Consider the following 25,600-nt stretch of genomic DNA (forward strand, 5'->3'; position numbering starts at 1 on the left):
GTGACTTCAAGGCATGGCTGTGATGATGGACATACGGTCCGTTGGGCCCTGTCTGCAGGCCTTTTAAGGGCCCCTAGATATTTTCACCTAAATAAACAGAGAATTGTAGAATTGGAAGGGGCCCCACAGGTCATCAAGCTAGACCACCTGCAGTGCAGGGATCACAACTCAAGCATCCATGACAGGCTGGGTGGGTGACATGAGGAGGATGCAGCAGGAAGGGCACATGCCCATTACATCCTCCTGACGCCCTGCCAGCCCCACGCTGCTTTGAGGGGCTGGGATGTGGGATCGGACTTGCAAAGCAGAACAGGGCTGGCATGGGTGGTGTGAGGAGCAAAACCTGCCCTGGAAAATACTGTGCCCAGGCAATGACTGCCCTTGTGACTTCAGCTAAACCCTCTTTTCTCTCGTGCTGCTTTGAGAAGAGGAAAGTGCATTCAAGAGCAGAGTTTGAGACACAAAGGGGATTGTGAGCTCGGCCCTGACTCTCGGATTCCAAGGATGCAGCACTAGACTTCAGAACACAGGCCTGTAAGGGAGGCAAAATTTAAAACAAAACTTGAGGTAGGGAATTTCTGTCCTGGCTCTTCTGTAAGTACTCCTTCATACACACAGAGAGCTGCATCTACAATTCTGAGTTCAGAATAGGTATATGTGGCATCTGTCACTCTCTCTGGGAAGAGGGGTATTTCCCTCCTTTTCATTTTCTCCTCATAGCATAGGGATATTATCTCCTATGACCTAGTAGGTTAGTAGGCATTACTGAAACCTGGTGGGATGAGACTCATGACTGAAATGTAGGACTTGAGGGGAAATGTAGGACTTGAGGGTCCAAACCACATTCACATGTCCATCAGCTGGTGTTATGTAAGGCCAGGCATGGGGCAGGTAAACCCATGGGGCCAAGATGAATTCTAACCACTGGTAGAATTTGACTGGAAAGGAACAATTGTGAGCAGACTCGAGTGACTTCAAGGCATGGCTGTGATGATGGACAAATGGTCCGTTGGGCCCTGTCTGCAGGCCTTTTTAGGGCCCCTATATATTTTCACCTAAATAAACAGAGAATTGTAGAATTGGAAGGGTTAGGGAGCTTGGTATGTTTAGCCTGGAAAAAGGAGACTGAGAGGAGATATGATACTCATCTTCAAGTATCTCAAGGGCTGTCACATGGAAGATGCAGCAAGCCTGTCTCCTGCTACAGAGAGTAGGACCCAAACCAATGGATTCAAGTTACAAAAAAGGATGGAGGTGGAGTTTCTGGGCATCTCCACACTTTCTTTTTTGAAAATGGTGGTTTTTTTGTGTGTCCACAAGAGTTCCTTAGTTTTCCAATTGTGCCTTTGGGCTCCCAAACATGGGGACCACATCTCAGGGTGGGGGAGAACCATCTGATTTTTTTTTATGCACATAAGAACTTCAACAAACAAATAAAATAAAGTTATATCAAGGAGTCAGCAGCAAATTCATCATCCATGTTCTGGAGTAACAGAAAAGAGTGACAACAGGGCACTTTGCTATTTCTTCTTTATTAACTGCTGTTTGTCATTTAGATCAGGCCTCAATATGATAATGTAGCATTTGGGGAAAAAGATGGAACCCAGTAAACCAGCACTAGAGGCCAAGATGGAGAAGATCTCCACAGCCACCATGTGTTTTCCCTTGGAGCTCAGGTAGACCGGAACAAAGGAGATCCAAACACTACAAAATAACAACATGCTGAAGGTGATGAATTTGGCCTCATTAAAGCTGTCAGGCAGTTTCCTGGCTAAAAATGCTACAACAAAACTGACAATGGCCAGGAGGCCCATGTAGCCCAGGACACAGTAAAACATGGCAGCTGACCCTTCATTACATTCCAGAATAATTTCTCCCCTCACAGAGTGTTTGTCAAAATGGGGGAATGGGGGAGAGGTTCCCAGCCACACAGTGCAAATACCAGCTTGGATAATAGTACAAGTCAACACAATGGCGCTTGCCAGTCTTTTCCCCACCCATTTCCTCATTCTGGATCCTGGTTTAGTGGCCATGAATGCCAGAACAACGGTGATGGTTTTGGCCAACACACAAGAAACAGTCACTGTGAAAACCACACCAAAAGCCATTTGTCGGACAAGGCAGGTCACTCTGTCTGGCCGGCTGAAGAAGATGAGGGGACAGAGAAAACAGAGAAGGAGAGACAGGAGGAGAATGTACGTGAGGTCCTGATTATTGGCCCTGACAATCGGTGTGTCCTGATGCTTCAGAAAGATGGCGAGGGACAATAGGGTGAGCAAAGAGCAGAATACGGAGCCAAAAGCTAAGCTCATCCCAAGCGGTTCTTCCAAAGTCAAGAAGCTGATGGACTTTGGAATGCATTGTGTTCGGTTCCTGTTTGGATAGTGATCTTCTGAGCATCCGACACAGTCATTCATGTCTGAAAAGAAGAAAGGATTCCCTTTAAGGGTACAACTTGAGAATAGGTATGCATCCTCCTGGCAGTATGGGACTTACCAGTTGGATGTGGAAGAGACGATCTTTTTGAGACACAGGTGCAAGTAGCATGGGGAGAAAGGGCTTTGAACCCCCCTGCCCCAGACAATGATCTCACAGTCATTTGCCGGGACAGCAAGGTGGTGGGTCTGGACAGCAGGAGGCCTGTGCCCTGCAGGTGCACCGGTGCAACTCATCTCCATCACCACCCAGGTAATCCAGTGATAGAAAACCTCTGGCCCATGGGGCCATATTAGCAAGTTACACCTACCGGCCCTGTATCTGATGTCATCTCTGATGTTAGGTGTAGGGCAGGTAACAGTGTGCTTTGTAAACCCCAACCATCATCTGATCATTTGGGCTTGCAAAGCACCTCTTTCAAAATGCTGGGCCTCGTTGCTGGGCCATCACCTGGTTGCAATGAAGAGCTCCACGTCTGTGAACTTCAATCACCATGGAAATCAGACCTACATCAATAGCAGCAACTGTGACCCCTATTCACACTGCCACAGACCCTGCAAAGGAAATCTAATATGACACATATCTGAAAGCTCCCTAATGTCTCCTACCTTTCTGGTATGAAATCTTGCCTTCTGAACACGGAGCACAGTCATAGCAGCAGAATTTCTCCCCTTCCTTCTTTTTTCTCCTAGTACCAGAAGGGCAATTTTTGTTGCATTGAGAGAGGGGTGGGACCTGTGAATGTTAATTAACCATTAGGAAATATTTAGCACATGGGGAATAGTGGACATTTGGAGAACCTGAACTCCATTTTCTGGGCTGCAAGGGATCAAGTGGCTGGGAGAAATGGCCTGCTGAATATTCAGAGAATTTTGAAAGCAATGAGCTGTCAACAGCCATTAATGGCATGTAATGAGACAGAAAATGTTTTTGTGACTCTGAAAATGAAGTTTTGGCCATTTCAATGTCTTTTTAAAAAAATATAAATCAAAAGGAAAGAGGGAGGGAGGGAGTTTACCTGAAGACTAATATTATTATTATTTAATAATAATAATAATAATATTAATTTATTATTTGTACCCCGCCCATCTGGCTGGGTTTCCCCAGCCACTCTGGGCGGCTTCCATAAAAACCAGAAATACACTAAAATATCACAGATTAAAAACTTCCCTGAACAGGGCTGCCTTAAGATGTCTTCTGAATGTCAGGTAGTTATTTATCACTTTGACATCTGATGGGAGGGCGTTCCACAAGGCGGGTGCCACTACCGAGAAGGCCCTCTGCCTGGTTCCCTGTAGCTTTGCTTCTCGTAATGAGGGAACCGCCAGAAGGCCCTCGGCGCTGGACCTCAGCGTCCGGGCGGAACGATGGGGGTGGAGACGCTCCTTCAGGGAAATTATTTGGGAAATTAATTTCTTATAAAACTCAAAAGGATTTAAAATAGAGTTGGAAGGATGTTTGACATCCTGATTTAAATAAGCAGCTACCATATACACTGTCAGGTTCCTTCTGTTTTTCCACCTGAAAAAGCACAAATATTGGGGACTGAGAACCCCAGACTAAATACACTGGGCCAAGAGACAATTGTAAGACAAGTTAAGGAGCCTCAAAAACAAGGATATTACTGGGCTCTGCCAGACTTCTGCTACTATATCCTGAGAATTACTAGCCTCCAAACCAGGGATTCTCTACAGAAGTCTGCCTCATCTGTCTCCAGGCTCAGCTCCCTTTTCTTTCTCCCCAAAGAACTTGGTTGGAGGTTAGGCTTAGGTCACACTCTGCTGGCCTAGAATTCTTTAAAGAATGTGCTAGACAGCGAAGTGGAAGACCAGGGTTCAAATGAAACTCATTGGGTGACCTTGGGCCAGTCACTGCTTCTCCCAGTCTACATTGCCTTACAGGGTTGTTGTTAGGTGTCAGGGGCTCAGGAGCAGAGGCACAGGGAAGAGAGGAAACGGAGAGCGAAGGGGAAGAATCTGAGGGCAGCGTAGGGGAGTATGACAGTGACCCGAGAGATTCCATGAGCTTCTCCAGCGATTCAGAAGATTCCCAGAGGGGGGCGCCGATGGCCAGGGCAAGGGAGGTCCCAGGGGGGACACACCAGGAGCAAGGGGCCAGCGGGGACTCCCAAAGCAGCAGCGGGAGATCAGGACCAGTTTCCCCACCAGAGCGGAGTGGGGGGGAAGAGTCCCATGAGTCAGGGCCAGCGTCTCCTCCAGTAGGGAGAGAAGATGAGTCAGGGCTGGCCACGCCTCTATCGCAGAGTGAGGGAACGGAGGAGAAGTCACATTCAGCTAGCTCCCCCGAAGGGGGGAGCAGTGACAGGAGCAGTATAACGGTCAGGAGAAAGGTTGCCAGCTGGGCGCGCACGCCAAGTTCAAATGTACAGGCGCGCGGGACAGCAGAAAACCCGGATGGGGAGCCAGGTCCTAAAGCCCGCCGGAGGCTGGGGGAAGACTCAGGGGACTCAGCGTCAGAAGAGTCTAGAAAGGGCAAGACCCCAGCGGACAGGCGGACCCAGAGGAGGAAAGAGCAAAGGAAGAGGTGGAGCAAGGCTAGAGTCTTAAACTGGTGTCTGGGGGGAGGAGATTCAGACGGAGCTTCAGCGGTCTAGAGTTTAAGACGTAGAGCTGTGCGCCGCAGCTTTGAAATTGAAACTGAACTTCAATAAAGACTTTTGTATATAAAAGGAACTGGCGTTGGTCCTTTGTGAGCTGGGACCTTGGGCAGCTCTGACATTAGGATACAATGGGAAGTAAGCACATGCCCTTGAGCTCCTTGGAGGAAAGGTGGACTAAAAATGCAATAAAAAAACAAGCATATAATAATGAACTATGTCCTGGCCTGCTTTAAGGCATCAGAGCCCTACAACATTCATAGAGGTTTTCATAAACAACAAGAGAGAAAAAATAGGGGATCCATGTCTCCGCTAGGCTTCCAAGATGCAAGCATCACATTTAGGACACACTGGAGTTGCAATTTGCTGAAATCATGCCCCACCTGGTCAAAACTCCTGTGCCACACCATTTTGTCTTCATTGATGGAAAACTCTTTTCCTGGGGGAGCATCCAATTTCATCCATCCAACCTTCATTCTGATGAAGGAGTTATTTGGGAAAGTGACCAAGTTGGTAATATCGAATCCAGCTTCTAATTCCCTCTTCTCACTAAAAGACACTTCTTCTCCCGCACTGTTGTTAAATGAGACACTCCTAAGAAATGGGTGGAGCTGCATCGAGATGGCCAATTGTTTAAAACTCAAATTTATCTTATGTTCAGCATCGCCTTTTAAAGTGCCATTGCCTCTTCCAAGGCAGTAGACAAGATTTCATATACCGTATTTTTCGCACCATAGGACGCACTTTTTCCCCTCCAAAAATGAAGGGGAAATGTGTGTGCGTCCTATGGGGCGAATGCAGGCTTTCGGTGAAGCCTGGAGAGCGAGAGGGGTCGGTGCACACCGACCCCTCTCGCTCTCCAGGCTTCGCGGACCTCTCCGCAAGCAGCGGGAGCGCTCCCGCTGCTTGCGGAGAGTTGCCTGCGTGCTGAAGCCTGCGCGCGCTGAGCTCAGCGCGTCCAGGCTTCGCGGACCTCTCCGCAAGCAGCGGGAGCGCTCCCACGGCTTGCAGAGAGCTGCCTGTTTGGGGGCTGGGGTCGGGGGAAGCTCGAGCTTCCCCCGCCCCAGCCCCGCGCCTGGGGGGGAAATAATTTTTTCCCCTTTATTTCCCCCCCAAAAAACTGGGTGCGCCCTATGGTCCGGTGCGCCCTATGGTGCGAAAAATACGGTAATCACAAAATAATAACAATAGCAGTAATAACGGCAAATTTTGATCTATAGGGGCTCCCAAAATCTACTGCTGAACACTTTATACTGCTCACTCTGGAATATAGCTATAACAGAGATAACCACCAATAATTTGAGATTTTGACAAGGACTAGACACGTTTTATATGATTTGGCATATACAGCACAACCACCGTTTTCAAAACAACCCCCTCCCCCAAAACCTGGCAAATCTGGAACTATGCTTAGTGATCTGATAAAATTGGACTTAATTTGGACTTTAAAGTCTTTATTTAACTCATGTGCAACTACACATCCTACCTGCCTATTTTAGAGTTTGGCTATTTTTCTTTCAATTTCTGTCTGTTGTTAAAATTGCCTTGTCTTTGCTTTGCCAGCAATATAAAATGAAATAATATTTATATATATATATATATATATAAAAAGAGCCATTACCTGCCAAGGCTGCAATTTCTGAAGGTGCGGTCTACATCTTCTCACAATTCCTCTGTCTTTTGCCCTGGATCTGTACATGGCATCATGTAGAGCATGTGCCACAACATAGACAGCATTGTAGATGCTGTAGCTGTGGCCAGTCATGCTCATCTCAAAGCCAGACGATGGGAGGCTGTCCAGCTTCTCCTGTCCAGTGCAGGGTTCACTGAACTCAGTACTGGATTTGGAAAAGAAACAGTAAAATGTCTGCAGCCAGAACTGCTGAAGAAAACCATCTTCACCTGCCATGAAAGGATTTAGGGAGCGAAGAAGGGTCTTGAATCCTTGCACCTCCTTTGAGTGCACTGTGAAGCAGATGGAGCCATGAAATGGTTGCATACTCTGGCTCATTTGAAAGGCCACTGCTGAGAAATCCAGTTGCGCAGTCATAATCCATACCTTCTCCATAGATGTCATGTTTTCTGCACCCCCTGCCGCTAGCCATAGTTGTAAAAAAAACATGGACTTGGCTTCTCCATAGACAATGACAGCATTGGATTTGCTTTCCGCAATCATGTAATAGGTTTGGAGCCACTGGGGAATCATGTCATAATACTCTTCAAAATATGAGCCTTTTGGAGTTCTCTCTGAAAAGGCCAAGCAAATGCCTCTCTGGAAAAACAGAGTTTGCAGGATTCCCATAAACTTCTCTCCACTCTCACTATCCGCAGCGAGCAACCCAACCCACGTCCAACCAAAGTGCAGAAGTAACTCAACAATCCCAGTGTACTGATGGGCTTCATTGGGCACCATCCGGTAGAAGGGAGTGGATTGCCTTTGACCAGCATCCTCTGGGGCAAAGGAGCCATAAGTGAGCTAGAAGGAAACGGATACTTAATTCCCATTAATGCAGTAGAAACATTATGTATGGATAGCAATGATGAAACCATAGCGCTTTGGACCCACTGTCTTAGTAAGCCCCTCAGGAAATGGGCAGATGAGAAGGAGTGGTGGAGAGCAGCACCCTAAGAACCTACCACAAAGAAGGAAGGGGGGAGAGTATGGTGTGGCGGTTTGATATGGGTCACACCCGAGAAGGAAAAGGGACCTGGGAAATAATAGGTGATGAAGAACGGGGGCAAGGTAGCAGTAAGCAGAGACAGGAATCAGATGCGTTAGAAACAGTACAGCAGCCAAGTGACATGGTGTCACTGAAGAGATTGTCAGAGCCCCCTCCTTCCCAAAGGACCAGATGTGTTCTGTGTGTCTCAGAGCAGAACCCAAAAGAGAATTGTTCTTAGCAGCCACCATAGGCAGCAGGAGGGTCTGATTTCTAGGAAGCAATGGCTGGTTTGGTGGCAGCTCAAGAGTGAGAGTGTACTTTCATGTCTTTCTGTGGATTAAAGTAATAGAATATAAATACTCTCTGTGTGTCTCTGATTTCACTTGGAAGATAATCAGTGAGCTGTTGACAGCACCAGTGACAGCCCCAAACTGTCCAGGTCAAATTAATTAAGGTAATGGACAAGCGACCGGTGAGCAGCCTCATGATTCATCCTGGTTGGGGTCTACCTGAGGCCAGCAGACCAAGCTGTTCGCATACATAGACTAGGTGTGCTTAACTATCTGCAAAATGCTCCATTCTTACCCTCTGAAGATCATGCAAAGGCTGGGAAATGGATGAAGGCGGAGGAAAGCTATTATTAAATACAATCTGAAATTGTCAAGAGGGCTATGATGGAATGGAAAACTTTTCTCGATAGGACAGAGGAAAGAAGAATGAGGGGACGTCACCATGTTTGATTCTTACCTGGGGAATCTTGTAGACACCTAAGATGGCTGCCATGTGGAGGGAAATCTCAAAGTCAAGTCCCCCAATGACGGCCCTCAGGTTTTTCTGTTTGTCACACTGGTAGTTGGGTAAAAATCTATAGTGTGTAGAGAGTAGCTCCAAAGTGGCCCAATAGGTCATCCTTTCACTGAAGTAACTATCAAAGATGTGGAATCCTAACGTGACATTAGGTAATAGATGGGAATTCTTATTGATTTCCTTGACTGCAAACACCAAGGCCAGAATTTGATGATAGTATTTTGGTACAACACTGCAATGAGAGTTGGACATCAAAGTGTTTTGCTGTGTACCATTTTTTCTGAATCTGCTTAAGGAAACTTAGGTTCCCTGCCTTTCAGTGTTAGGGAGCAACAAGGCAGCTTACAGGCAGATTTAATTAAACCAATAAAGAATTTGGTTTAAACACACACACCAAAAACTGCATTGCACTATTCACTCAAGTGAAGCTTGAGTTCCACTAAGATGGCTAGATCCTAATAAGCCAGGTGTCCTTCACCTTATATTTGTGAAGTTTGAACTTCCTGCCTAAGTGCAGAAGCTTACATTTGTCCCTATTGAAATACATTTTGTTAACCCAATTCTCCAATCTGTTAAAGTAATCTTGAATCCCGATGCAATGGAGCAATTCGTCGGACCTTACAGTCTTGGCAGAGTTTGAGTTCCAACAAATATTGGGGAAGTTGAGGTCTCCTATGACCACTATATCTCTTCTTTTGGAATGCTTCATAATCTACTCTAGGAAGGCATCATCCAAGTCTTCAGTCTGGCTTGGAGGTCACTCTTATTTCTCCCTCCTTTGATTTTAACCATATACTTTCAATCTGTTTTCCATGCTCCAGGTCATGGATTGATTCACAAGTGTACACATCCTTTACATATAATGCTCCTCCTCCCATCCTGTTTGGTCTACACCTTTAAAACAGATTGCCCCGCAAGTCCTACATTTCAGTCATGAGTCTCATCCCACCAGGTTTCAGTAATGCCTACTAACCTACTAGGTCATATTTGCCATCCTGTATTAAAAGCTCCCATTCATCTTGCTTGTTTCCCATACTCTGTGCCTTTGTGTAGAGAAAAATGAAACTACCGATACCAGGGAACCTTCTGTTGCCTGTTATGTTTTGACAATTACTCTGTGTACTTTTGGGTGGGACGCGGGTGGCGCTGTGGGTTAAATCACAGACCCTTGGACTTGCCAATCAGATGGTCGGTGGTAAAGATTCTGAAAAAGCCAATGGTAGAGCATCTGCTTACGATACAGATGGGCCTGGGGCAGACCCCTGTCTGAAATCTGGAGAGCCACTGCTACTCTGTGTAGACAGGCCTGAGCTAGGTAGACCAATGGTTCCTACTGGCCGTTCACCCATTTCCTGTTGACATCAGAATGCTGAGCTCTCTAGATTATGGTACCCATGTTACTGGTCGTGGCCATGGCTCCTCCGCTCCGTTACGCCAGTGTGGTGTAGTGGTTAAGAGCATTGGACTCGTAATCTGCTGAACCAGGTTCGATTCTCCGTTCCTCCACATGCAGCTACTGGGCGACTTTGGGCTAGTCACCCTTTTCTGAAGTCTCTCAGCCTCACTCACCTCACAGAGGGTTTATTATGAGGGAGGAAGGGAAAGGAGATCATTAGCCACTTTGAGACTCCTTAGGATAATGGTAAAGCGGAATATCAAATCCAAACACTTCTTCTTCTTCTGGAAAATTGGGTGGGGGAGCTTGGGGGTGAGAGAGAAACACACCACCCAGAACATAATGTGGTATCTCTCTGCAAGATTCCTCTTTCTTTGCTTCCAAGCTCAATCCTAGATAATCCACCTCATTCCTACAAGCTTGACTAGAAATTTATTGTTTGTGTTGAACATTTTAGATGTTAAAATTCAGGTGGTGGGCAGGGTTAAGTTGAAGACTGAATCCATGTTCGGAGGAGGGATATTTTGCACCCCTCCCTAGAAGTAATAAATCCCCATAGCGAAAATAAATAGGATGTATTTCTGAGCCCACATGGTAACTTAGGAATTAATATGACATGGAAACTTACAATGCAATACTTACAATGGATTAAGAATCTGATGGATGGATGGCCATTGTTTGAAGGTTTCATAGTCAACAGAGGACACGATGTGAGAAGCAAGTGCACCAATGATAAGATCACCTGGCTGATAGTACTTGTGAGGGATATGGAGGTGACTGATGCTCCGATTGACATTTGACATAGTCACCATATGAGGCAGAGAGAAGATTAACAGCATCAACATTGCCATACTAGGAACAATACTTTTTCCTAGACAGAGATATCCCCGTTAGCTTCTAATCAGCATTGGCATTAGAAACAGCCTCAGTACAGCAGCTTGCCTTAACTGGCACTCTCCGAATGCACCAGCTAAATTCCCAAGACCTAGAATCCAACTCCAGGGGAAAGCTCACTAAACGAGTCGGCAGCACCTTAGCATTTGCTGGGGATGGCAGAGAGGGTTTTAATTCTTTTTAGACTGGATTCCTTGAAGTCTATGGAGGTCTAATCAGAAGCAGATTATTACCATGTAATTGATAATAACAGGGGAGAGAATAATGATCCCTTTGCCTCAGCTGGTCCATTGGAAGTAGCAGAGACAATGATCCACACAGAATAATCCCTCAGCAGCCTCCTTCAAGTGTTTTCAAGGCATTGTAATGAGGGGGGAGCAGAAACAAGCCTGTTGCCCCTTCCCCTCCCTGCTGCCAGTTTCATCACCAATTGAGAAAGGGACACGACAGGGATGCCCAATATCCCCCCTATTGTTTATATCGGTACTGGAGGTCTTGCTGAATATGATTAGAAGGGACCAGCTGGTTAAAGGAATACAGGTCGGAACTAAACATTATAAGTTAAGAGCATTTGCAGATGACCTAGTTTTGACATTGCAACAGCCAGAAGCCAGTACAAAAAGAGTTCTGGAATTAATTGAAATATTTGGTCAAGTAGCAGGTTTTAAATTAAACAAACATAAGACAAAGGTGTTGGAAAAAAATCTAACGATGGGGGGAAAAGATAGTTTCCAAAGGGAAACCGGTTTGGAAATTGCAAAAAGAGTGAAATATCTGGGGGTGAATTTAACATCTAAGAATGTGAACCTATTTAAAGATAATTATGAGAAATGTTGGTTGGAAGTGAAGAAAGATCTTGATATATGGTCCAGGCTGAGACTTTCCTTGTTAGGTCGAATTGCTGTTATCAAGATGAATGTATTGCCGAGATTGTTATTTTTGTTCCAGACATTGCAAATTTTAGATAAAATGGATTGTTTCAAGAAGTGGCAGAAAGATATATCTAAATTTGTCTGGCAGGGCAAAAAGCCCAGAATAAAATTTAAGATTTTGACTGATGCAAAGGATAGAGGGGGTTTCGCCCTGCCGGACTTAAGACTTTAAAATGAAGTAGCAGCTTTTTGCTGGCTGAAACAATGGCTACTTCTTGAGAATACAGATATCTTGGATCTGGAAGGCTACGATAATAACTTTGGTTGGCATGCATACTTATGGTACGACAAGGTAAAGGTTCATAGAAACTTTAAAAACCATATTGTCAGGAAAGCACTGTATAATGTATGGAATCGATATAAAGATTTGTTGGAGAGTAAAACCCCCAGGTGGTTGTCACCAATGGAAGCTAAGGCGGTAAAAAGACTGAACATGGATTCAGACTGGCCAAAATATTGTGAAATTATAGAATATGGTGGTGAAAAGTTGAAACTACAGAGTTTTGAGAAATTAAAACCTAAAGTCCGAGACTGGTTACATTATTACCAGATTAATGAGACCTTTAAGCAGGACAGGAAACTAGGATTCCAGAAGGAGAGGTCAAAGCTAGAAACAGAATTGTTAGAACCCAATACTAAGAATTTGTCTAGAATGTATAATCTGCTGCTAAAATGGAACACACAGGATGAAACGGTTAAATCAGCTATGATTAAGTGGGCACAAGACATTGGTCATGATATTATGTTTGCTGACTGGGAGCAGTTATGGACCACAGGTATTAAATTCACGGCATGTAGTGCCTTAAAAGAGAATATAATGAAAATGATCTATAGGTGGTACATGACCCCAGTCAAGCTTGCAAAGATATATCATTTGCCCAATAACAACTGTTGGAAGTGTAATGAATGCGAAGGAACTTTTTATCATCTTTGGTGGACCTGCCCGAAGATTAAGGCCTACTGGGAAATGATCTATAATGAAATTAAGAAAATCCTTAAGTGGACATTTGCAAAGAAACCGGAGGCTTTTCTCTTGGGCATGGTAGGCCAAATGATTCCAAAGAAAGATAGAACATTTTTAATGTACGCAACAACAGCAGCAAGAATTCTTTTGGCAAAGTATTGGAAGACTAAAGAACTACCTACTCTGGAAGAATGGCAGACCAAGGTGACTGAATTTATGGGACTGGCAGAGATGACCGGCAGAATTCGTGACCAGAGGAGAGAGACAGTGGAAGAGGACTGGAAAAAATTTAAAATTTATCTTAAAAATTGTTGTAAAATTTCGGAATGTTAAGATGTCAAGGGATTTGATATAAAGAATTACAGCTGTAAAAATTTAAGCTTAAGAAAATTTTAAAGAGAATTAAATATAAAAATGGATGAAGGATTGCTAAAAAATTTTAAAACAAGGATGCAGTGAAGGGGAGGTATGGGGAAGTCGTGTTATGTTTGTTTGTATTTTGTTTATGTTGTAAAATTAATAAAAATTATTTTAAAAAAAAAAAGGAAGTAGCAGAGACAATGATCCACACAGAATAATCCCTCAGCAGCCTCCTTCAAGTGTTTTCAAGGCATTGTACTGAGGGGGGGGAGCAGAAACAAGCCTGTTGCCCCTTCCCCTCCATTGCATCCCTGCTGCCAGTTTCATCACCTACTGTGTTCTCAGAAGAGAGCATCTGCAGCTTTCTCTACTTACTGTACTTTCTTACACAATCCAGAACCCTAAAAGTTGTCAATCACTCAAGAGAATCTACACAGGTAGAGAAAGCTCCTTGCTGGGAATCAACAAGGACCTCTGTCCTGCAGCAGTTAGGCCAACCAAGTCTCTCCATTGGGCTCATGGTCCAAACCACATTCACATGTCCATCAGCTGATGTTACGTGAGGCCAGGCATGGGGCAGGTAAACCCATGGGGCCAAGATGAATTCTAGCCACTGGTAGAGTTAGACTGGAAAGGAACAATTGTGAGCAGACTCTGAGTGACTTCAAGGCATGGCTGTGATGATGGACAAATGGTCCGTTGGGGCCCTGTCTGCAGGCCTTTTTAGGGCCCCTAGATATTTTCACCTAAATAAACAGAATTGTAGAATTGAAAGGAGCCCCCAAAGGTTATCAAGCTCCACCCCCTGGAATGCAGGGATCACAACTAACGCATCCGTGACAAGCTGGGCGGGTGACATGAGGAGGATGCAGCAGGAAGGGCACATGCCCATCGTCCTGACGCCCTGCCAGCCCCACGCTGCTTTGAGGGGCTGAGATGTGGGATCGGACCTGCAAAGCAGAACAGGGCTGGCATGGGTGTTTCCCATGGAATTTCTGTCCTGGCTCTTCAAGTACTTCTTCACACACAGAGAGAGCTGCTTGTACAATTTTGAGTTCAGAATAGGTATATGTGGCATCTGTCACTCTCTCTGTGAAGAGGGGTATTTCCCTCCTTTTCATTTTCTCCTCATAACATAGAGATATTATCTTCTGATGCCACAGATATGCCAAAGGGTTCTGTCCTGGGCCTGTTCTTCTCATACCAGGCCAATCTCATTTCTTTTCTTTTTTTATGGCATTACAAATGTGGTGGATCAGGAGAATGCTGTGGTCATAGTCTACTTTGAGTTCAATCAGGCTTTTCTCAAACTCCCCTGTGATATTTTCATGAGGAAGCTGGTAAAATGTGTGCTGAATATGTGCAGAGGAGGGCAGCCAGAAAGATGATGGGTGGGAAACCAAGTCTTATGAGCAATGGTTGAGGGAGATGGGTATGTTTAGCCTAGAAAAAGGAGACTGAGAGGAGATATGATACTCATCCTCAAATATCTCAAGGGCTGTCTGATGGAAGACGCAGCAAGCTTGTCTCTTGCTACAGAGAGTAGGACCCAAACCAATGGATTCATGTTACAAGAAAGGATGGAGGTGGAGTTTCTGGACATGTCCACACTTTCCTCTGTAAAATTGGTGGGGGGGGGTTGTGTGTGTCCACAAGAGTTCCTCAGTTTTCCAATTGTGCCCTTGGGCCCCCAAACATGGGGACCACATCTCGGGGTGGGGGAGAACCAAGTTCATCATCCATGTTCTGGGGTAACAGAAAATAGTGACAATGGGCTATTTTGCTATTTTTTCTTTATTAACTGCTGTTTATCATTCAGATCAGGCCTCAATATGATAATGTAGCATTTGGGATAAAAGATGGAACCCAGTAAACCAGCACTGGAGGCCAAGATGGAGAAGATCTCCACAGCCACCATGTGTTTTCCCTTAGAGCTCAGGTAAACCGGAACAAAGGAGATCCAAACACTACAAAACAACAACATGCTGAAGGTGATGAATTTGGCCTCATTAAAGCTGTCAGGGAGTTTCCTGGCTAAAAATGCTACAACAAAACTGACAATGGCCAGGAGGCCCATGTAGCCCAAGACACAGTAAAACATGGCAGCTGACCCTTCATTACATTCCAGAATAATTTCTCGCCTCACAGAGTGTTTGTCAAACTGGGGGAATGGGGGAGAGGTTCCCAGCCACACAGTGCAAATACCCGCTTGGATAATAGTACAAGTCAACACAATGGCGCTTGCCAGTCTTTTCCCCACCCATTTCCTCATTCTGGATCCTGGTTTGGTGGCCATGAATGCCAGAACAACGGTGATGGTTTTGGCCAACACACAAGAAACAGTCACTGTGAAAACCACACCAAAAGCCATTTGTCGGACAAGGCAGGTCACTCTGTCTGGTCGGCTGAGGAAGATGAGGGGACAGAGAAAACAGAGAAGGAGAGACAGGAGGAGAACGTAGGTGAGGTCCCGATTATTGGCCCTGACAATCGGTGTGTCCTGATGCTTCAGAAAGATGGCGAGGGACAATATGGTGAGCAAAGAGCAGAATACGGAGCCAAAAGCTAAGCTCATCCCAAGCGGTTCTTCCAAAGTCAAGAAGCTGATGGACTTTGGAATGCATTGTGTTCGGTTCCTGTTTGGATAGTGATCTTCTGAGCAACCGACACAGTCATTCATGTCTGAAAAGAAGAAAGGATTCCCTTTAAGGGTACAACTTGTGAGTAGGTATGCATCCTGGCAGTATGGGACTTACCAGTTGGATGTGGAAGAGACAATCCTTTTCAGACACAGGAGTGACTAGCATGGGGAGAAAGGGCTTTGAACCCCCCTGCCCCAGACAATGATCTCACAGTCATTTGCTGGGACAGTAAGGTGGTGGGTCTGGACAGCAGGAGGCCTGTGCTCTGCTGGTGCACCGGTGCAACTCATCTCCATCACCACCCAGGTAATCCAGTGATAGAAAACCTTTGGCCCATGGGGCCATATTAGCAAATTACACCTACCGGCCCTGTATCTGATGTCATCTCTGATATTAGCTGTAGGGCAGGTAACAGTGTGCTTTGTAAACCCCAACCATCATCTGATCATTTGGGCTTGCAAAGCACCTCTTTGAAAATGCTGGGCCTCATGGCTGGGCCATCAGCTGGTTGCAATGAAGAGCTCCAAGTTTTTGAACTTCAATTACTATGGAAATCAAAACTACATCAATAGCAGCAACTGTGACACTTTTCACACTGCCACAGACCCTGCACAGGAAACCTGAGTTATCTGAAAGCAAACTAATGTCTCCTACCTTTCTGGTATGAAATCTTGCCTTCTGAACACAGAGTACAGTCATAGCAGCAGAATTTCTCCCCTTCCTTCTTTTTTCTCCTAGTACCAGAAGGGCATTTTTTGTTGCATTGAGAGAGGGGTGGGACCTGTGAATGTTAATTAACCATTAGGAAATATTTAGCACATGGGGAATAGTGGACATTTGGAGAACCTGAACTCCATTTTCTGGGCTGCAAGGGATCAAGTGGATGGGAGAAATGGCCTGCTGAATATTAAGAGAATTTAATGAGACAGAAGATGTTTTTGTGCTGAATATTTAATGAGACAGAAGATGTTTTTGTGGCTCTGAAAATGAAGTAATGGCCATTTCAATGTGTGTGTTTTTAAAAAAAAAATCAAAGGGAGGGAGGGAGGGAGGGAGGGAGGGAGGGAGTTCACCTGAACAGTAATATTATTATCATTTGGAAAAATACATTTCTTATAAAACTCAAAAGGATTTAAAGTAGAGTTGAAAAGATGTTTTGACATCCTAAGCGATTTAAATAAGCAGCACCTGTATACACTGTCAGGTTCCTTCTGTTTTTCCACCTGAAAAAGCACAAATATTGGGGACTGAGAACCCCAGACTAAATACACTGGGCCAAGAGACAATTGTAAGACAAGTTAAGGAGCCTCAAAAACAAGGATATTACTGGGCTCTGCCAGACTTCTGCTACTATATCTTGAGAATTACTAGCCTCCAAACCAGGCATTCTCTACAGAAGTCTGCCTCATCTGTCTCCAGGCTCAGCTCCCTTTTCTTTCTCCCCAAAGAACTTGGTTGGAGCTTAGGCTTAGGTCACACTCTGCTGGCCTAGAAATCTTTAAAGAATGTGCTAGACAGGGAAGTGGAAGACCAGGGTTCAAAGGAAACTCATTGGGTGACCTTGGGCCAGTCACTGCTTCTCCCAGTCTACACTACCTTACAGGGTTGTTGTTAGGATAAAACAGGAAGTAAGCACACAGCCTTGAGTTCCTTGGAGGAAAGATGGACTAAAAATGCAATAAACAAACAAGCATATAATAATGAACTTTGTCCTGGCCTGCTTTAAGGCATCAGAGCCCCACAACATTCATAGAGGTTTTCATAAACAACAAGTGAGGAAAAATACAGGATCCATGTCTCAGGTAGGCTTCCAAGATGCAAGCATCACATTTAGGACACACTGGAGTTGCAATTTGCTGAAATCATGCCCCACCTGGTCAAAACTCCTGTGCCACACCATTTTGTCTTCATTGATGGAAAACTCTTTTCCTGGGGGAGCATCCAAATTCATCCATCCAACCTTCGTTCTGATGAAGGAGTTATTTGGGAAAGTGACCAAGTTGGTAATATCGAATCCAGCTTCTAATTCCTGGTTCTCATTGAAAGACACTGCTTCTCCTGCACTGTTGTTAAATGAGACACTCCTAAGAAATGGGTGGAGCTGCATTGAGATGGCAGAGAAAGGACAATTGTTTAAAACTCAAACTTATCTTATGTTCAGCATGCCTTTTAAGGTGCCATTGCCTCTTCCAAGGCAGTAGACAAGATTTCATATAATCACAAAATAATAACAATAGCAGTAATAACAGTAAATGTTGATTGATCTCTCTTTCCTCTGTAGATTCCTCCGTATAGGACTAAGGCACACTGTATATGTATTTCAGAGCTTAAACGGGACTTCCAAAATCATCATGCAAACATCCATGAAGTTCAATACAGAAAGGGTATAAATGAAAGAACAAGAAAATGGGAGGAGGGTTAAACTGAGGGAGGAACAGGCTAAACAGGTGTTCCTGTTAAGACTCTAGTTGAGATAGAAATTGCCATTGACAATATCACACCTAGCTGTTTTGAAGAGCTGAAGCTCAGGTGAGTGGGTTGTATCCGGTTTTCTCAGAAATGATAAATATTACTATAAAAAGATGGTTTGTTGTCCAAAATGAATGTCACTGTGTATTTCTGATGATACCATTGTAAATATGTTGCCAAAAAAATTGGCAAGATTAAAGTGGCAGTATTCATAGTAATTGCAACTCAATAGAACACAGCCCAAAAATCTTATGCTGGACACTTTGTATAACTCACTCTGGAATATAGCTATAACAAAGATAATCACCAATAATTTGAGATTTTGACAAGGACTAGACACGTTTCATATGATTTGGCATATACAGCAGAACCAACGTTTTCAAAACAACCCCCTCCCCCAAAACCTGGCAAATCTGGAACTATGCTTGGTGATCTGATACAATTGGACTTAATTTGGACTTTAAAGTCTTTCTTTAACTCACGTGCAACTACACATCCTACATGCCTATTTTACAGTTTGGTTATTCATCTTTCAATTTTTGTCTGTTGTTAAAATTGTTGCCTTTGCTTTATCAACAATGTAAAATGAAGTAATAATTAAAAGATATACAACAACAACAACAACAACAAAAGAACCATTACCTGCCAAGGCTGCAATTTCTGAAGCTGCGGTCTACATCTTCTCACAATTCCTCTGTCTTTTGCCCTGGATCTGTACATGGCATCATGCAGAGCATGTGCCACAACATAGACGGCATTGTAGATGCTGTAGCTGTGGCCAGTCATGCTCATCTCAAAGCCAGACGAAGGGAGGCTGTCCAGCTTCTCCTGTCCAGTGCAGGGTTCACTGAACTCAGTACTGGATTTGGAAAAGAAACAGTAGAATGTCTGCAGCCAGAACTGCTGAAGAAAACCATCTTCACCTGCCATGAAAGGATTGAGGGAGCGAAGAAGGTTCTTGAATCCTTGCACCTCCTTTGAGTGCACTGTGAAGCATATGGAACCATGAAATGGTTGCATACTCTGGCTCATTTGAAAGGCCGCTGCTGAGAAATCCAGTTGAGCAGTCATAATCCATACCTTGGCCATACATGTAACATTTTCTGCTTCCCCCGCCGCTAGCAATAGTTGCAAAGAAAACATGGACTTGGCTTCTCCATAGACAATGACAGCATTGGCTTTGCTTTCCGCAATAATGTGATAGGCTTGGAGCCACTGGGAGATCCTGTCATAATACGCTTCAAAATATGAGCCTTTTGGAGTTCTCTCTGAAAAGGCCAAGCAAATGCCTCTCTGGAAAAGCAGAGTTTGCAGGATTCCCATAAATTTCTCTCCACTCTCACTACCCGCAGCGAGCAACCCAACCCACGTCCATCCAAAGTGCGGAAGTAACTCAACAATCCCAGTGTACTGATGGGCTTCATTGGGCACCATCCGGTAGAAGGGAGTGGATTGTCTTTGACCAGCATCCTCTAGGGCAAAGGAGCCATAAGTGAGCTGGAAGGAAACGGATACTTAATTCCCATTAAAACAGTAGAAACATTGATTATGTGTGGATAGCAATGATGAAACAATTGTGCTTTAGACACACTGTCTTAGTAAGCCCGTCAGGGTATGGGCAGATGAGAAGGAGTGGTACCCCAATAACATTCCAGAGAGAAGGAAGGGGGGAGAGTATGGTATGGTGGTTTGAGATGGGTCACACCCGAGAAGGAAAAATGACCTGGGAAACAATAGGTGATGAAGAACAGGAGCAAGGTAGCAGTCAGATGCATTAGAAACAGTACAGTAGCAAAGTGACATTCTCTCAAGAGAGAGTTTGTCAGAGCCCCCTCCTTCCACAAGGATCAGACATGCTCTGCAGAACCCAAAAGAGAATTGTCCTGAGCAGCCACCATAGGCAGCAGGAGGCATCTGATTTCTAGGCAGAAATTGTCAGGGGGGTGGAGTGATAATCTGAGCAACATTAGCTCAAGGGTGAGAGCATACTTTCGTGTCTTCCTGTGAATTAAAATGAATCCATTGAAAAGCTCTCTCTGCGTCTCTGATTTCACTAGGTAGATAACCAGTGAGCTGTTGATGGCACCCCTGACAGCCCCAAACTCTCCAGGTCAAATTAATTAAGGTAATGTACAAGCGACTGATGAGCAGCTTCCGTAATTCATCCGGGTTGGGGTCTACCTGAGGCCGGCAGACCAAGCTGTTCGCATACATAGACTAGGTGTGTACAAGTGTATCTGCAAAATGCTCCATTCATACCCTCTGAAGAACATGCACACGTTGGGAAATGGATGAAGACGGATGAAAGCTTTTATTGAATATAATCTGAAATTGTCAAGAGGGCTATTATGGAATGGAAAACGTTTCTGAACAGGACAGAGGAAAGAAGAATGAGGGGAAATCACCATGTTTGACTCTTACCTGGGGAATCTTGTAGACACCTAAGATGGCTGCCATGTGGAGGGAAACCTCAAAGTCAAGTCCCCCAATGACGGCCCTCAGGTTTTTCTGTTTGTCACACTGGTAGTTGGGTACAAATGTATAGTGTGTAGAGAGCAGCTCCAAAGTGGCCCAGCAGGTCATCCTTTCACTGAAGTAACTATCAAAGATGTGGAATCCTAATGTGACATTAGGTAATATATTGGAATTCTTGTTGATTTCCTTGACTGCAAACACCAAGGCCAGAATTTGCTGATAGTATTTGGGTACAACACTGCAATGAGAGTTGGACATCAAAGCGTTTTACTGTGTACCATTTTTTGTGAATCTGTTTAAGGAAACTTAAGTTCCCTGCCTTTCAGTGCTAGGGAACAACAAGGCAGCTTACAGGCAGATTTAATTAAACCAATAAAGAATTTGGTTTCAACACACACACCAAAAACTGCACCACACTGTTCACTCAAGTGAAGCTTGAGTTCCACTAAGATGGCTAGATCCTAATAAGCCAGGTGTCCTTCAGCTTATATTTGTGAAGTTTGTACTTCCTGCCTAAGTGCCGAATCTTACATTTGTCCCTATTGAAATTCATTTTGTTAACCCAGTTCTCCAATCTGTTAAAGAAATCTTGAACTCCAAGGCAATGCCTACTTGCTTTCTAGGTCATATTTGTCATCCTGTATTAAAAGCTCCAATTCATCTTGCTTGTTTCCCATACCCTGTGCCTTTCAGTAGAGACAACTGAAACTAGGAGTCATTCCCTCCAGCTGCTTCCTTCTTGTAGTTTGTTGCCCTTTTGAAGGTTTCTGGAGCCCCACCTCAGTTTCCCGTGCATCAATGAAGCTATTGCCCCCAATACCAGGCAACTTTCTGTTGCCTGTAACGTTTTGACAATTAGTCTGTGTACTTTTTCCTTGAAGATTCTGAAAAAAAACAATGGTAGAGCATCTGCTTAGCATACAGGTGGGGCTGGGGCAGACCCCTGTCTGAAATCCTGGAGAGCCACTACTACTCTGTGCAGACAGGCCTGAGCTAGGTAGACCAATGGTTGCTACTGGCCATTCACCCATTTCCCAGAATGCTGGGCTCTCTAGATTATGACACCCATGTGACTGGTTGTGGTCATGGCTCCTCCTCTCCATTAAGCACTGCTCTGGTAAATGGGGTGAGGGAGCTTGGGAGTGAGAGAAAAACACACCACCCAGAACATAATGTCATATCTCACTGGAAGACTGCTCTTTCTTTGATTCCAAGCTGGATCCTAGACAATCCACCTCGTTCCTACAGGCTTGACGAGAAAATTATTGTCTGTCTTGATCATTTTAGATGTTAAAATTCAGGTGGTGGGGAGGGTTAAGTCTAAGACTGATCCTATGTTCTGAGAGGTAGGAGTTATTTTGCACCCCTCCCTAGAAGTAATAGATCCCCATAGTTAAAATAAATAGAATATATTTATGAGCCCACATGGTAATTTAGGAATTAATATGACATAGGAACTGAAAATTTGTGATACTTACAATGGATTAAGAATCTGATGGATGGATGGCCATTGTATGAAGGTTTCATAGTCAACAGAGGACAAGATGTGAGAAGTTAGTGCACCAATGATAAGGTGACCTGGCTGATAGTACTTGTGTGGGATATGGAGGTGACTGATGCTCCGATTGACATTTGACAGATTCACCATTTGAGGCAGCGAGAAGATTAACAGCATCAACACTGCCACACTAGGAACAATACAATTTCCTAGACAGAGATTTCCCTGTTTACAGCTAATCAGCATTGGCATTAGAAACAGCCTCAGTACAGCAGCTTGCCTTAAATGGCACTCTCCGAATGCACCAGCTAAATTCCCAGGACCTATGATCCAACTCCAGGGGAAAGCTCACTAAACGAGTCGGCAGCACCTTAGCATTTGCTGGGGATGGCAGAGAGGGTTTTAATTCTTTTTAGACTGAATTCCTGGAAGTCTATGGAGGTCTAATCAGAAGCAGATTATTACCATGTAATTGATAATAACAGGGGAGAGAATAATGATCCCTTTGCCTCAGTTGGTCCATTGGAAGTAGCAGAGACAATGATCCACACAGAATAATCCCTCAGCAGCCTCCTTCAAGTGTTTTCAAGCCATTGTAATGAGGGGGGAGCAGAAACAAACCTGTTGCCCCTTCCCCTCCATTGCATCCCTGCTGCCAGTTTCATCACCTACTGTGTTCTCAGAAGAGAGCATCTGCAGCTTTCTCTACTTACTGTACTTTCTTACACAATCCAGAACCCTAAAAGTTGTCAATCACTCAAGAGAATCTACACAGGTAGAGAAAGCTCCTTGCTGGGAATCAACAAGGACCTCTGTCCTGCAACAGTTAGGCCAACCAAGCCTCTCCATTGGGCTCATGGTCCAAACCACATTCAGATGTCCATCAGCTGATGTTACGTGAGGCCAGGCATGGGGCAGGTAAACCCATGGGGCCAAGATGAATTCTAGCCACTGGTAGAATTAGACTGGAAAGGAACAATTGTGACCAGACTCTGAGTGACTTCAAGGCATGGCTGTGATGATGGACAAATGGTCCGTTGGGCCCTGTCTGCAGGCCTTTTTAGGGCCCCTAGATATTTTCACCTAAATAAATAGAGAATTGTAGAATTGGAAGGGGCCCCACAGGTCATCAAGCTAGACCCCCTGCAATGCAGGGATCACAACTCAAGCATCCATGACAGGCTGGGTGGGTGACATGAGGAGGATGCAGCAGGAAGGGCACATGCCCATTACATCCTCCTGACGCCCTGCCAGCCCCACGCTGCTTTGAGGGGCTGGGATGTGGCATCGGACTTGCAAAGCAGAACAGGGCTGGCATGGGTGGTGTGAGGAGCAAAACCTGCCCTGGAAAATACTGTGCCCAGGGCAAAGACTGCCCTTGTGACTTCAGCTAAACCCTCTTTTCTCTCATGCTGCTTTGAGAAGAGGAAAGTGCATTCAAGAGCAGAGTTTGAGACACAAAGGGGATTGTGAGCTCGGCCCTGACTCTCGGATTCCAAGGAAGCAGCAGGACCACAGGCCTGTAAGGGAGGCAAAATTTAAAACAAAACTTGAGGTAGGGAATTTCTGTCCTGGCTCTTCTGAAAGTACTTCTTCATACACACAAAGAGCTGCTTGTACAATTCTGAGTTCAGAATAGGTATATGAGGCATCTGTCACTCTTTCTGGGAAGAGGGGTATTTCCCTCCTTTTCATTTTCTCCTCATAGCATAGGGATATTATCTCCTGATGCCACAGGGGTGCCAAAGGGTTCTGTCCTGGGCCTGTTGTAGTCATACCAGGCCAATCTCGTTTATTTTATTTTTTATGGCATTACAAATGTAGTGGATTAGGAGAATGCTGTGGTCATAGTATATTTTGAGTTCAGGCAGGCTTTTCTCAAAGTCCCCCATGATATTTTCATGAGGAAGCTGGTAAAATGTGTGCTGAACATGTGCAGAGGAGGGCAGCCAGGAAGATGATGGGTGGGAAACCAAGCCTTATGAGCAATGGTTGAGGGAGCTGTGTATGTTTAGCCTGGAAAAAGGAGACTGAGAGGAGATATGATACTCATCTTCAAATATCTCAAGGGCTGTCAGATGGAAGATGCAGCAAGCCTGTCTCCTGCTACAGAGAGTAGGACCCAAACCAATGGATTCATGTTACAAGAAAGGATGGAGGTGGAGTTTCTGGGCATCTCCACACTTTCCTCTGTAAAATTGTGGGGGGGGGGTTGTGTGTGTCCACAAGAGTTCCTCAGTTTTCCAATTGTGCCCTTGGGCCCCCAAACATGGGGACCACATCTCGGGGTGGGGGAGAACCATGTTCATTATCCATGTTCTGGGGTAACAGAAAATAGTGACAATGGGCTATTTTGCTATTTCTTCTTTATTAACTGCTGTTTGTCATTCAGATCAGGCCTCAATATGATAATGTAGCATTTGGGGGCAAAGATGGATCCCAGTAAACCAGCACTAGAGGCCAAGATGGAGAAGATCTCCACAGCCACCATGTGTTTTCCCTTAGAGCTCAGGTAAACCGGAACAAAGGAGATCCAAACACTACAAAACAACAACATGCTGAAGGTGATGAATTTGGCCTCATTAAAGCTGTCAGGCAGTTTCCTGGCTAAAAATGCTACAACAAAAGTGACAATGGCCAGGAGGCCCATGTAGCCCAGGACACAGTAAAATAGGGCAGCTGACCCTTCATTACATTCCAGAATAATTTCTCCCATCACAGAGTGTTTGTCAAAATGGGGGAATGGGGGAGAGGTTCCCAGCCACACAGTGCAAATACCAGCTTGGATAATAGTACAAATCAACACAATGGCGCTTGCCAGTCTTTTCCCCACCCATTTCCTCATTCTGGATCCTGGTTTGGTGGCCATGAATGCCAGAACAACGGTGATGGTTTTGGCCAACACACAAGAAACAGTCACTGTGAAAACCACACCAAAAGCCATTTGTCGGACAAGGCAGGTCACTCTGTCTGGTCGGCTGAGGAAGATGAGGGGACAGAGAAAACAGAGAAGGAGAGAGAGGAGGAGAATGTAGGTGAGGTCCCGATTATTGGCCCTGACAATCGGTGTGTCCTGATGCTTCATAAAGATGGCGAGGGACAATATGGTGAGCAAAGAGCAGAATACGGAGCCAAAAGCTAAGCTCATCCCAAGCGGTTCTTCCAAAGTCAAGAAGCTGATGAACTTTGGAATGCATTGTGTTTGGTTCCTGTTTGGAAAGTGATCTTCTGAGCATCCGACACAGTCATTCATGTCTGAAAAAAAGAAAGGATTCCCTTTAAGGGTGCAACTTGAGAGTAGGTATGCATCCTCCTGGCAGTATGGGACTTACCAGTTGGATGTGGAAGAGACAATCCTTTTTCAGACACAGGAGTGAATAGCATGGGGAGAAATGGTTCGGAAACCCCTCCCCCAGACAATGATCTCACAGTCGCTTGCCTGGACAG

General features: G+C 44.9%; 3 protein-coding genes across 5 annotated transcripts in view; all 3 read right to left on the reverse strand.

Moving 5' to 3' along the window:
* The window catches only part of LOC309328050 (vomeronasal type-2 receptor 26-like), a gene marked incomplete at its 3' end in the record, with an annotated part of 41,475 nt that overhangs the window by 9,442 nt on the left and 6,433 nt on the right, over positions 1–25,600 (reverse strand). Inside the window, exon 5 of one of the 2 annotated variants that reach the window (XM_081837923.1) lies at positions 24,510–25,408. The exons of the other annotated variant lie outside the window; for it this stretch is intronic. Within the exon in view, the coding sequence (XP_081694049.1) occupies positions 24,510–25,408 (899 nt within the window). Of the gene's footprint in view, positions 1–24,509; positions 25,409–25,600 lie in introns of those variants that run through there. 2 annotated transcript variants of the gene reach the window in all.
* On the reverse strand, positions 1,517–9,042 carry LOC309328023 (vomeronasal type-2 receptor 26-like). 2 transcript variants are annotated; one of them, XM_081837851.1, is made up of 4 exons: positions 8,464–9,042; positions 6,675–7,529; positions 3,045–3,171; positions 1,517–2,419 (listed from the first exon to the last, which is right to left on the reverse strand). In XM_081837851.1, the coding sequence occupies exons 1-4, from the start codon at positions 8,773–8,775 to the stop codon at positions 1,521–1,523; spliced, it is 2,193 nt and encodes a 730-aa protein (XP_081693977.1). In that variant the 5' UTR covers positions 8,776–9,042; the 3' UTR covers positions 1,517–1,520. The 2 variants fall into 2 exon arrangements, with proteins under 2 accessions (XP_081693977.1, XP_081693976.1); XM_081837850.1 differs by lacking the exon at positions 8,464–9,042 and adding an exon at positions 5,437–5,664 and having other exon boundaries at positions 6,675–7,474.
* Positions 14,853–21,537, reverse strand: LOC309328270 (vomeronasal type-2 receptor 26-like; the record flags this gene model as incomplete). Its single annotated transcript, XM_081838351.1, has 4 exons — positions 20,602–21,537; positions 18,823–19,677; positions 16,366–16,492; positions 14,853–15,751 (listed from the first exon to the last, which is right to left on the reverse strand). Exons 1-4 carry the CDS (start codon positions 20,911–20,913, stop codon positions 14,853–14,855), a joined length of 2,193 nt encoding a protein of 730 aa, XP_081694477.1. The 5' UTR covers positions 20,914–21,537.

This window comes from Podarcis erhardii, assembly GCF_964252035.2.
Source record: "Podarcis erhardii genome assembly, chromosome: 13".
Classification (NCBI taxonomy): Eukaryota; Metazoa; Chordata; class Lepidosauria; order Squamata; family Lacertidae; genus Podarcis; species Podarcis erhardii.

Bases quoted from the DNA above. Each gene is read 5' to 3' on its own strand.
- LOC309328023 (XM_081837851.1), bottom strand. From the start codon at position 8,775: ATGTCCAACTCTCATTGCAGTGTTGTACCAAAATACTATCATCAAATT. The intron at 7,530-8,463 runs GTAAGAATCAAA...GTTTCCTTCTAG, and splicing joins GTGTCTACAAGATTCCCCAG to CTCACTTATGGCTCCTTTGC. The intron at 3,172-6,674 runs GTAATGGCTCTT...TAACATTCACAG, and splicing joins AGAAATTGCAGCCTTGGCAG to GTCCCACCCCTCTCTCAATG.